General features: G+C 41.7%; 1 protein-coding gene across 8 annotated transcripts in view; it reads left to right on the forward strand.

Annotated features, from left to right (window-relative positions):
• The window catches only part of PCBP4 (poly(rC) binding protein 4), a 104,602-nt gene that overhangs the window by 48,571 nt on the left and 42,696 nt on the right, over nt 1-13,335 (forward strand). For all 8 annotated transcript variants that reach the window (XR_016281267.1, XM_089524823.1, XM_089524786.1 and 5 more), the window contains 4 exons: nt 805-879; nt 7,154-7,198; nt 8,848-8,923; nt 11,205-11,257. Coding sequence is in view for 7 of the 8 variants with exons in the window: in XM_089524823.1 (XP_089380949.1) it covers nt 805-879; nt 7,154-7,198; nt 8,848-8,923; nt 11,205-11,257 (249 nt within the window). In the remaining variant the exon portion in view is untranslated. The remainder of the gene's footprint in view (nt 1-804; nt 880-7,153; nt 7,199-8,847; nt 8,924-11,204; nt 11,258-13,335) is intronic.

A 13,335-nucleotide genomic window follows, 5' to 3' on the forward strand; every position in this document is an offset into this window, starting at 1 on the left:
CACTTGATCAGATCTGCAGCCCTCTGTGGCTGTTCCTTGTTAATTTTTTGTTTCGGTGTAGAAAATGGGAAGTTGACTTATATCAAACCTAACCATTGTTTAGACTGGTTGACAGTAGTTTTTTGTGGTCTCAGGTAGGAGTCTTTTCTGCTTCCCTCCTGAAGATCCATGGGACTCAACTAAGAATTTCTGTCCATTCTGTGCCACCGAGCTATATCCCTTGAAGATTGCTTATTTGTCCTACCAAGTTTGACTCTTTGTAAAACTGTCTGCAAAGCCAATCTATCCCAGATGTATAGTTTCATCCCACATGAATGTTATCTGTAGTCCAGCTGAAATCTTTGTCAAACTTAGCCTTATTACACCAACACTCAAATAGATGTCTGTCTTTTTGCTATGTCTTTCTGCCTCATTTTTTAAGGCAGGGGATTATATGGAAGCGAAGGTAAGGAGCTACTCCTTAACACAACAGTGGGAGTTGTGCAGCCCTTCAGATATTGCTGAACTACAACTTCCAACAACCCTAGCCAGTAGGGAGAAGAATACTGGGAACTGGAGCGCTACATGATTCCTACCTCAACCTTAAAATAAAGCAAATGTACAGGGAGGCATTGGTTATCATAGCCTAACAGATGGGACTTTGCTGAAATATTCCCAGTCACCTAGCACAGTGTCAACACATATTTCACAACTCAGTGAATCACACAGGAGTCAGGGCTGCTTATAGGCATTAGGATGCAGTTGGGTGTACAGTTGAGTTGTGTTTTATATAAATATTGAAACTTCTCCTTTGATTTTTTTCAGTCACCACCAAAAGGCGCCACGATTCCTTATCATCCCAGCCTATCCTTGGGACCAGTTCTCCTCTCAGCCAATCAGGTAAGAGACACATAAATCCTCAGGAAATCACAGGCATTGATTTTGTTTCTGACAACTTAATGTGTCATGCAAAATACTAAATCAGACTGGAAGGCATCTGAGTGACGTCATGGGGATCACTCTTAACTTTCCTTCTTTACCTTCATGCTTTCTATTGCCCTCCTGGTTCTGCCACCCAGTTCCTCTCAGACTTCGAATCATGGCTGACATTCTTTCTTTCAGATTCAGTCCCCACTTTGATCCTAGGTTACTTTAATATCCACGTTGATGATTCAAATAACCCGACAACATCTCGCTTTAACTCTCTCCTGGCTTCTTTTGGCCTCCAACCACATTCCAACTCTTCAACTCATTCTCTTGGTCACTGTCTTGACCTGGTTCTTGCTCCAAACTGCGCCATTTCTGACTACCTGGCACTTGACTTTCCACTTTCTGACCATCATTTAATCTCCTTTGCTCTTACCTATACTCCTCCTCCTCGTCACACTATTCAACACCATTTTCATGATCTTCAATCGGTTGACTCTAACCATCTTGGTCAGACCCTGGATTCATCTCTCTCTTCCCTAAATCTTGGGGACTCTGCTGACTCAGCAATGTCTCTATTTAACTCCACTCTTTCCTCGACTCTTGACCGCTTTGCCCCTGTCTCTGTACGCACTTCTTCCTCTAAGACTAGGCCTCAGCCCTGGCTTACTCCCATCATTAAGTTTCTCCGGTCCTGCTCCAGAGCGGCCGAACGTCTTTGGAGAAAGTCCAAACAGTGGGCTGACTTTATCCATTTCAAGTTTGTTCTTTCTTTCTTCTCATGCTCCCTGTCTATAGCAAAACAGAATTATTACAAATCATTGATCTCTGCCAATGAGAGGCGCCCGCAGCGTTTGTTCTCCACCTTCAACTCTTTGCTTAAACCTCCCTCTCCTCCTGTCTCTTCATCATTCTCTCCTAATGACTTTGTTAATTATTTCATCTCTAAGATTACCACTATTCGCTCTGAGATAGTCCCTCCTGATTCTTCTTCTGCTCATAATTTTCTATCACCCTCACCTAACAAATTTTCTGTGTTTCCTCCTGCTTCTTTGGATGAACTCGCTACACTTCTGAACTCTTCCAAACCTGCAACTTGTTCTCTTGACCCAATTCCTACTCGTCTTCTAATCTCTATAGCTCCTTCTTTTCTCCCCTCGCTTCTCCATATCTTCAATCGCTCTCTCTCTACAGGCTCCTTCCCGTCGGACTTCAAACATGCTCTCATTTCCCCAATTCTGAAAAAACCTTCTCTTGACCCCTCCTCTCTGTCTAGCTATCATCCAATTTCTCTTCTCCCCTTTCTTTCTAAGGTTTTGGAACGGGTTGTTTACTCTCGCTGTCTTGAGTTTCTTGAATCCAACTCCATCCTCGATCCCTTTCAGTCTGGTTTCCGCCCAAGGCATTCCACAGAGACAGCTCTCACTAAGATCTCGAATGACCTTTTATAGGCCAAGGCTAATGGCCTTTACTCTGTTCTCATCCTTCTTGATCTGTCTGCAGCCTTTGACACCGTTGATCACTGTTTTCTAGTGGATATACTTTCTGACCTTGGGTTCTCAGACTCTGTTCTCAACTGGTTTCGATCTTATTTGTCTGGCAGATCTTTTGCAGTGGTTGCAGGAGGTCAGACTTCATCTCCTGTTCCCTTATCTGTTGGAGTTCCCCAGGGCTCTGTTCTGGGTCCCCTTCTGTTTTCTCGCTACACACTGTCCTTAGGTAAACTCATTAGCTCTTTTGGTTTTTCCTACCATCTGTATGCCGATGACACCCAGTTGTATCTTTCCACCCCCGACCTTTCTCCAAGGCTTGAACAGCAAGTTTCATCATGTCTCACAGCTGTCTCACAGTGGATGCGCCATCGGTGTTTGAAGCTCAACATGTCCAAGACTGAGCTTCTTGTCTTTCCTCCTAAGCCCACCCTTCAACACTCCTTTTCTGTCTCTGTGGACAACATTTCTATTCAACCAGTCCAACAAGCCCGCAGTCTTGGTTTTATCTTTGATTCTTCTCTGACATGTATCCCTCAGATCCAGACCACAGCCAAGGCTTGTAGATTCTTTTTATACAATATTGCCAAAATCCGACCATATCTCTCCGCCTCTACTGCCAAGATCCTGATTCATGCCCTAGTGGTCTCACGACTCGATTACTGCAACATCCTTCTGGCTGGGCTTCCTCTCTCTCACCTCCGTCCTTTAATTTCTGTCCAGCATTCAGCTGCACGCATTATCACATCCACCCACCGCTCTGACCACATCTCTCCTGTGTTGGCATCCCTTCACTGGCTCCCTCTCCCTTTCCACATTCAGTATAAGCTCCTGCTGTCAACGTTTAAAGCCCTCCATGGGCTGGCCCCTCCCCACTTATCAGACCTTATTTCCCCTCACCTTCCCACTAGGGCCCTCCGTTCTGGTAGTCAAGGTCTACTGTCCCAGCCCAGGATTTCCTCTGCCCCATCTCGGATTCGCCCCTTTTCACTTGCTGCCCCTCACTCCTGGAACCTTCTTCCCCCGCGAGCAAGAGCCATCACTTCCTTAACCAGCTTCAAAACGGAGTTGAAGACCATCCTGTTCAGAGAAGCGTTCCCAGGCATTGCATAATTGTCACTTGCTATTTGATGTTCTTTTGTCGTCTGTTTTATTGAATCATTTCCCGTATTGCTATGTATTTTATATGTATTATCTTACTAGACAGGCCCCTTCCCCACCACCACTCCCTTCTCCTTCTGTGTCATGTCTTTTTAGATTGTAAACCTGAGGGCAGGGAACCGTCCAATTAAAAAGATTGTATGTACAGCACTGTGTAAATTTACAGTGCTTTATAAATAAAGGTTAATAATAATAAATAATAATAATGATAGAATCGCTATAAGTTGCCATCTTAGGGTTGCCATAAGTCAGAAACAACTTGAAGACATAAAACACACACACACAATTATAACGCTGCCATGACAATATCCCATGAAATCCTGGGATTTAGAATTCTCACCCAGGGAACTCTGTTCCCTCACCAGACTACCAGTCCCAGGTTTCCACAGAATGGATCCATGGCAGTTAAAGTGGGATAATAATGGTGCGACTATGTAAAATGTGAAAGGGCCTTCAGTATTTAAGCCAATCAAGCTGGTCATGCAGGCCAGTGATATCACAGCCTGCGTCCAGACAGCCAGGAAACTCTGGGAGCAGCCCAGAGTATTCTGGCTTGGAAACTGTCCTGATGTCCTTCTGTTACCTGGGTACTCCTCTGTGATTCCACCTGATTGTTCTCATGCATGTCCCACTGTGCTGCCCAGTGCTGCCGCCACTGGTGTATATTCCGTGCTATGGTCTAAGAGCAAGTGACTTCTGCCAGTGATGGCAGCAGCACGTGGCACAGTGAGATCCATTGTAAACAGCCACCTGGCATTACAATAGAGGGCTCTGGCTCTTTTGGGAAGATAGGGAACAAAAAATGATTAAAAAAAGTTTTACAGGGTATATACTTCAGGTGTGGTTCTCAACTGACCAGATGTCATCTGGACAGTTTGCACTAGAACCAGTGATTGGGCCATGGTCTGGAGTGATCACCTTGGGAACCGGGAGAGGAAGTTTTATTTGGCCCGTGGAAACAGGGCCACAGTGTGAAAGTAAAAACCTTTGAAGCAAGGAAACTGCTGATTGCCTTTATATCTGCCTTGCTTCCACTGAGCTCAAGGCAACGGCTTATATGGTTCTGCTCACAACAAGACTGTGAGGCAAGGAAGGCAGAGAGAAAGAGTGACTGCCCCAAGATGATCCCATGGGTTTCTTGGCTGAATAAGGACTCAAATCTGGATCCCAAATTCCAAGACCACAAATAGTATATAGAATACTTCTCTTGGCTGTATACAGATTAGGAAAACTCTATTTTTAAGAAGGGACTTGGACTAATAATAAGAAAAAAATTATTTATATTTCCCCGCCTCTCCCGGGTGGATCGAAGCGGGATTACAGCATAATATAAATATAATACATACAGTTAAATGCAAATAATACAAACAGATTCATAAAATGCAAAAATAGCAATTAACATAGCAATTAAACCAGGATTTCACAAGCAACGGTGGGGCGGTATGCTCTCATTTTGTACAGGGAAGTGGGTCTATGTTTCATATGAGATCAGGTGGGTATTCTCGCCGGAAGCGCTCCATCTTAACTGTCCCCCAGAAAGTTTCCAGGGAAGTGGTAAGACGGATCTCTTCTGGGAGACCATTCCACAATCTTGGGGCAGCTATGCTAAATGCTCTAGACAAGTTTGATTGTGCGAGTGTATCAGATTCTTACTGAGAAAGAAAGTAACATATGCACACCTTTCTTGACATTGGGTGTGAACAAGGAAAGTGACTTTGTGTTACCACTAATACAAACACTTAGCAGTTTAAAAAAAAACTAACAATAAACATTCCCTACCAATTAAAATGCATATTAAGTGTTTATTAATTTCACTGAAGTTTGCAATGTGATATTTATTATTTATTTCACATATTTGTCCCATTTTTGGTGCCAATAAATTCCTAAGGCAGTTCCCTTGGAAGGAAATAAGCATGCCAGAATGAGAATAACAAGAAAGCATCACAAGATACTCAGAGTTCAACTTTTCTTCATTAGAACTGGTAGAAGAACTGATTCAGCTAATGTTTATAAAGCAAATATAACATCTACGTTTTATAATCAATTTATAGGGATATTGCTACTCAGCGCTAATGCTTTGTATATACTTGAGAAAAAACCATCAGTTGTTTTGATAAAATTATTTATCCTTACAAAATTCTAGTCCATTGGTTATCATGCATATGGAGTTGGCTTTAGTAAATGTTGCCAACCAAACACAAGCAAGAAATATTAACTGTTGGTGAAACTTAAAAATTACTTACCAAATGGCCAAAGATGTGTGAGTTGAGGCAGGAAAATGCTAAGTGACAGCATAAAATCAAGCCACAGCTGTATATAGATGTCCTTAGCAAGATGAATAAAGATGACACATTGACAAAATACTTGTACAAACACAACATTTATTGGTATAAACATATAGATTATCTTAGTTGTAAATCTGCAGTGTGCTGCCCCATTATTTTACTGTTTAGATTGTTAAATTAAGAGCAACAATTACCAGTTTCTGTTGCAGTCAAATGGAATCTACTGTGATTTGGGTTCAAAATGAAAAATAATATGAATTAAATAAAACAGAGTGCATAACACATTTAAGTACAAAATATGGGACTATCACTTTTAATATAAGAAAAGTAGCTTGCTTCATTAGTTAAGCAGAGCATTTGATTGAGAAAATATCATTTGCTATGGTTACTTCTTAAAGAAATTTATTGTTCGTATTTATTTGATATGTTGGATCATGTTGCTCAGAGGATAACAGAGAAAGAACTGAATTTATGTTGTTCTGTGCCTTTGAGTCATTTTTTACTTATGGCGATCCTATCATGGGATTTTCTTGGCAAGATTTGTTCAGAGAGGGTTTATCATGGCCTTCTAAGGTTGAGAGTGTGTGACTTGCCCAAGGTTACCCTGTGGCTTTCCAGGGTCAAGCGGGGATTTGAACCCTGGGTCCAGAACACACTGCAGAAATAATCCAGCTCGAGACCACTTTAACTGCCCTGGCCCAATGCTAGGGAATTCTGGGAACTGCAGTTTTGTGAGATATTTAGCCTTCTCTGTCAGAGAGCTTTGGTGCCACAATAAACTACAATTCCCAGGACTCCCTAGCACTGAGCCAGGGCAAATAAACCACTCTCAAAGTGGATTATATCTGCAGTGTGCTTAGGACACTATTCTTTCACAGTTTAAGTACAACACTCAAATTACTACAACACACTTGTTCGTCTTTAAATATTTACATTTGGATTTTTCCTTACTAATCATTTTTCTATGCTGTACATCACTATGAGAGTTTTCTAAGTTATTTTTAGGTATAAGTTTCATGTTTTTTATTTTACTCTTAGTGAAAGGTATATACAGAAAAATAAGACTGGTAGCTTGCTCTAAATACAGCCATTTTGCTTGTTTGATGTATTGGACATAAATGGCACTACTGGTAAAATTGCTGTAGAATTTTTATAGTGTTTTCCTGATAAAAATCTCTCCTACCTTCTGTACATGTATATGAATTTTAGATTTGCATACAAACAATCAAAATAGAGAAAAAAGAATAAATGAACTTATCAGCTGTTATTCTGGGAAAAAACCTGTTGTGATTCCCCCCCTCCAATTTATAGGGATTTTCTATGCAAGGACAATACAGTGGCATATCTCAAGCAGAGGTAAGTGGTGATTTTTGTTGGTCTTGATAAATAAATATATAACATCTTGAATGCACACTTCCAGGTATTTCCATATGAAACAGAACTAGCTTCTCCAAACCTCCATCTCCCATTGTTCATCTTGCCTTATTTGCTTGTTCTGAGTTTGTGTTTCATTCTTACCTTCTTTTTATTAAGGACATTATTACATAACCCCCATTCTTGTCGTGATCATGCTAATGAAGGGAAGTACATATATACTGGATTGGGAGAACTCCCTACCATATGTCCCTTCATTAGCAAAACTGGGCTGTTGCTGTCTTATGTTCTTGTCCCTAACCCCGCCTCCCCGCTCTATGCTCTACCCAGTATGCCATGTGTGTTTGTGTGTGTGTAACACAGTTATGGAGTTGTGCTAATGCGGTTTAACAAAAACATGAAAAGAAAAGAAAGTAAAACAAAAGAAGGGTGTTGTAGAATAGTGAAGGGGAGAGGAGATGCAGAAGAGAAGACACACCACATGACTGCACAATCCCAGAATTGCCACAGGATAATTTTCCGCAACTGTGGAATAGCACTATACCACCACAACCAGAAGCTTATTGATGGGTTTCCCCCATCAGTGGCAATCTGCAGGCTAACCACAGTTGGAAGGCAGGGACAGCAAAAAGAGTCAGACAGCGTCGTGCAGTAGGTACTGCCAAAGGTGCTATTATTGAATTTTTATGGTAGTTTAAAAGCCATGTGTGATAAAGTTCTAAAACTGTAATGTGTGGCAGAATTCATGACTTTAGGTTACAAGACCAGAAATCTTCACTTACTTTATTTAGCTCAACTAAATTTTAACTGCTCAGGCAATGTTCTGTCTTCAGAAAAAGTCAACTTCTGTAATCTTGGCAGTAACTTGTTTCCTCAGCCACTAATCTGGAGGATGGAACAATCTGACTCTTCACAAGAATAGTCAGGCTGTGTAATCAAATTGGCATCCACTAGGCTGAAGGGCTTCAAAAACAAGAGATTGGAGGAAGCCACCCTTTGGGAGGGGCAGTCCAGATATATTTCCAAAAAACGTCCTCATGAAGCAGATTGCTATGGATGAATTTGAGACACTTTTAGCAAAGAGGTAAAACTGTCCTTAACCCAGACACCAAAGGGATGGAGGCCGGGAAGCCAGATAGAGGAGCTAGTGGTGGTGGTGGGGAAATATATCTGGCCCTCAAGCCTCATTTGAGGATCCCAACTATAATTGATGCTTGTTTGTGCTTAATCGCACATTCTAACCAAATCTTTGAAAGATTACTTTTTGGACTACAGCTTCCTGAATCCCACTGCCAGCATGACCACTGCAGGATTCTGGGAGTTTTAGTCCAAAAAAAAAACCTGTTTCAAACTCTGCTTCTGGTATCAGTTATATCTGTTAAGACTAATTTGTTCTGCACTGTACTCTATACAGACACTAATTTCTTAGGAGTACAGGGTCTGAAGTGTGCTGTTGTATGGCCAGATGATCTCCTAGGCAGCTTTCTCTCCTCATTTACAGTCTAGGGAGTGCAAAAAGTTCCCCTAGCTGTTGCTGGCCCATCAGATAGGGTGTTCATCTATTTTTTAAATTGTAAACATGAGCAGAGAGATGCTGAAGTACCTCTCTCTATTGCCTTCCTTTTGTGCAGGTGACAAAGTTGCAGCAGCTTTCAGGACACCCTGTCCAATTCCCTTCCTTGGGACAAACTCCATCAATAGTAGCAGGTGAGTACTGCACTGATTGCTCTGTAACCAGATCTGTGAAATCACTTAAGCTCCCGGAGCTATCTGCAGCTGTGGATCTATAGTGTCTGACACAAAGGATCAGTAAATAGGTGCCCCAGATGCCTTTGTACAGCACTGAGGCACTCAGAGCCCTATTGAAGGGCAATAAAGCAATAGTCATTCCTGGAACGGGGAATGCAGGGCCTTCAAAGAGATAAATTAAATAGCAATGCTGAGGTACTGATGTCAGGGGAGAGAATAGGGAAGAAGGGAGTGGAATGGGCTCTACCACTGAAAGATAACCCCATAAAGCAGTATTTCCATTTTAGAATGGAACAACCAGGAAAGTGTTCTGCTCTAACATTAAGAAACCCAATGTTGTAAATTTACCATATTAGCTTGGAAGTACAATGGCTGGTATGTGGATCCACAAAGACAAAAGGAGTGGCTGTAACTGTTTGTGAAAATCCCTGAATGCTTGATTACAAACATAATAAAAGGTTCTGAATACAAGAGTTTTTTCACTCCTTTCATAGACAGACAGACAGACAGACAGGTAGGTTGAGGATGGGATCACAGATAGTGAGGCAAGAGGAAAATTAAATGCAGAAATTACTGAGTAGATAAGCCAGTCAAAAAAATTAGGGTGAAAGCAGACTGGCAGTAAGAGCTGGCTTGGGGTGGCATGGGGTGGTGGTGACTGCATGCCACATGCCCTGACTCTGCCCCCAAGCTGGAGTTACGCCACACGCCTAACCAGATGGCGGGCAGGATGGGAACGCTCCTGTGGTGCAGCGATTCAACACCGCACACTGCGGGAGCAGAGAAGAGCCACAGTGGTGGCGAAAGGGGTGCCTTTTTTCTGGCACAAAAAGGAACTGCCAGATTGGGGCATCAGCATGTGGTTGCTGCGGCCCCAATCCAGCACTCAAAGGGATGGTGTTAAGCTGCTTTTTTTACAGCCGTCTGTTTTGCCCCATAGTGTGATAAGAAAAAATTATCTGGATTCAAAAAGGATAGAACAAAATGTGCTAATGAACAGAAATTTTGAAGGCAATAGGAATATTGCAAACTGAATGGAAATTATTTTACACACTGGGATTGGAAACAGTTTTTTTTAAAATAAGGGCTTTAAATAGGAAGGTATATATAGTTTTAGCTTGCTGAGGTTGCCCATTGTGAACTTCATTTTGCCATAGTTCTATATGAGATTGTGAGGCTTTTTCAAAAAAACAACATAGATGGGTGGCAAAAATAGATCAGTTTATTTGGGCAAAAAAAGATCAGTTTATTTGAGCAAAAAGATTACGAAAGCTAATTAGCAGTTCTTAATTTACTTGTCCCAAACTTCTATATTGGTTATAAAGCAGAAATTATTTTAGCAATAATAATAATAATAATAATAATAATAATAATAATAATAATAATAATTTGTTTTATTTATATACCGCTATTCCAAAGCGGTGAACAGCAAGTAAGCTAATTAGCAAGTAAGCTAATTTGCCCCCAACAGTCTGGGTACTCATTTTAGCGACCTCGGAAGGATGCAAGCCTGAGTCAAGCTTGGGCCCTTTTGCTGGTCTTGAACCCCAATGCATTTTGGCCCTTTCACCAATTGGCCTTTTCAGGGGCTAGTCAGTTCTCAGAAATTTCTGGAGCTGCAGTCTGCTCTCTCTATCAAAGTTGACCTAAGTAGGCTGAAACACATTAGACTTTTTAAAAAATAAAAGTTTTTGGACCACCACTCAGCATGTGGAACTTCATCTCCTTTCATTCATCCACTGTGAGTATGTGCTTTCCAGTTTTTGGTTCCTTTCAGAAATAAAGAGCAGCAAATTCACATTTCAGTTAAAACTGGATCATCTGGATAGAAACTAAGATTGCTTCTTATTTTGTGGGAAGACAGAAATTGGTTGGGAGGGACTGGAGCAGGCAAGAGATGGCTGGGATAGGTTCCCTCTGTCTAGAATTCCACTGGGTTTTCTAAAATTAGTCCAGTGTAATGTGACCAAATCAAAAGGAAAGAAAACAAAAGTTTTTTCTTGGAGCTGCTGCTTGCTTTGCAGTAGTTGGGAAGCCATCCAGTCCTCACTGAGCCCCCTCATGCCTGCCCCCTTCTAAGAGTGGTGTGTAGGAAGGAGCTTTAGGATGCTGCACATTACATTTTTTCCTGTAGCCTTCTAGCTCTCCTCTCTTGGGGAAGGTAGGATTATCAGGCTAGGAAGCATCCTAGAGAACCCTGGTAATGCTCTCTCTCTCATTCTCTCTCTCTCCTCTCCAGGCCTGGATGCAAACTCTCAGAATAGCTCCCAGGAATTCCTAGTACCCAATGATGTAAGTCAGGCTTTGCTGCGTGTTATGTCTTCCATCCAAGTTTGTTTATGATTTGATGGCCTTCCTTTTGCATCACTGTCAGTACAGCCACTTCAGTGCAATTCCGCATGATTCACACCATCAGAAAGGCTGATTCTGTAACTGATGCCATGCTCTTCCGCAAGCAGTCTCCCTGCTTATGTTCACAAATGTCTAACAGACAAGGCCTGTCAGTGAATTATGCTAAGTCCAACTTTGTTGTTGTTTTTGTTGTCAGCTGTCCCTGAGTCAACCTTGACTTATGGCAACCCTGTGTATGAGGGGAAAAAAATAACAGGGTTTTCTTGGGAAGATTTGTTCAGAGGGGGTTTGCCATTGCCATCCTCTGAGGCTGAGAGAGTGTGACTTGCTGAGGGTCATCCCTTGGGTTTTACATGGCTGAGAAGGGATTCAAACCTATTGGAAAAAGAAATCAGGAGGAGATTAAGAATGGGGAGGGTGTCTATGAAAGAACTAGAAGAGCCTAAAGAGTAAAGATATACAACTGAACACTAAAGTTAGAATCATAAGCCATTGTATTCTCCATTACTGTGTATGTATGCGAGAACTGGAGAGTGAAGAAAGCAGGTAAGAAGAAAATTAATTCATTTGAGATGTGGTACTGGAAAAGAGTGCTAAGGATACTGTGGGCAGCAAAGAAGGCAAACAAATGGATCCTTGAACAGATCAAGCCTGAAATCTCTATAGAAGCCAAGATAATTAAACTGCGACTGTCATACTTTGGCTACATGAGAAGGCATGACTCACTGGAAAAAACAACAGTGCTGGGAAAGGTGGAGGGAAGCAGAAAGAGAGGAAGTCCACATGCTAGATGGATGGACTCTATTAGGGAGGTCATGGGTATGACTTTGGAGGAACTAAGCAGAGCAGTGGAGGACAGAGAGTCTTGGAGACGTCTCATACACAGGGTCACCATGAGTCGAGATCAACTTGAGGGCAGTTAACAACAACAAAGTCCCAACTAGAGCAGACCTGTTGAATTAAGTGGTGAATGATAAGATGTTGGCTCTGAGTTGAGTGTCTGTACTCAGACATTTAGGGCTGGCTTGCTCAGAGCTGCGGGACATTACTTTCCTGGATTACCAGGATTCCCCAGTCTGGATGACTAGTTGTAGCATGTGGCCTAAACCCAATTTCTAGTCCTAACTAGAGTAGACTTTGTGACTCATATGCTGAATGGTATATCAATCCATGTATACATTCCTTTAATCCATTGGGTCTCCTCTAGTGAAGACATGCAATTAAAGATAAATTGGAGTCTTAAGGAGAGATGGGAAAGAAATAATAATAATAATAATAATAATAATAATAATAATTATTATTATTATTATTATTGAGTGCATTCTCATGTAGGGAGCAAGATCAGTGGAACAGGTTCATTTCGGTCTCCTCTCCCCTCTCTATTTCCATATGAAGTGTCCTTTATACTGCCCCTGCATCTATGCTTGCTAAGGGTACAGAAAGAGTGAATGTCAAAATAACAGAGGAATGCACCAGAGTTTCTTGTGTTCACCCACACAACCAGTGTGCCAGGGCCTGTGCTGCAGATGTCAGCCCATGCTGCTGGACCCATTGCACAACAGCAGATGCTGCTGAAAAGTCTTAGAAGGCAGGAAATGAGTGGGCAGAAGGCATTGTTGACCTTTATTTCTGCTCTCTGTCCCTCTGAAAATCAAAAAAGTAGTAATTTCTGAGGATTTTGTTTAAGCGAAAAGCATTGGGAAACTATTTTTTAAAATAAAGGTCAGTGTCTGCTGCAGTACGGTAGAAACCCTGAAGTACAAGACTCAAAAGAGGTTTCAGATGCGGTGTTTACCTTGTAACTGCCCTGCCTCTGCTGAATTTTTTGCTGGCTTTAGAGAATGATTTCTTCCACTCATACTTCTGCCTTTCAACACAGAAAATCTGTTAAGAAGAAAGAGATGAATTAGCTTAAATAGTTACTTTGAACTGCTTGCATGAAAAGCCCTACATCTGAAGACACATAAAGATATGTCTCAATCCCCCCACATTTGTTCTTCTGGCTACAATTTCAGGTT

The sequence above is a fragment of the Sceloporus occidentalis genome, unplaced genomic scaffold, assembly GCF_023333645.1.
Source record: "Sceloporus occidentalis isolate IW3139 unplaced genomic scaffold, rSceOcc1.0.p SCAF_1, whole genome shotgun sequence".
NCBI classification, from domain to species: Eukaryota; Metazoa; Chordata; class Lepidosauria; order Squamata; family Phrynosomatidae; genus Sceloporus; species Sceloporus occidentalis.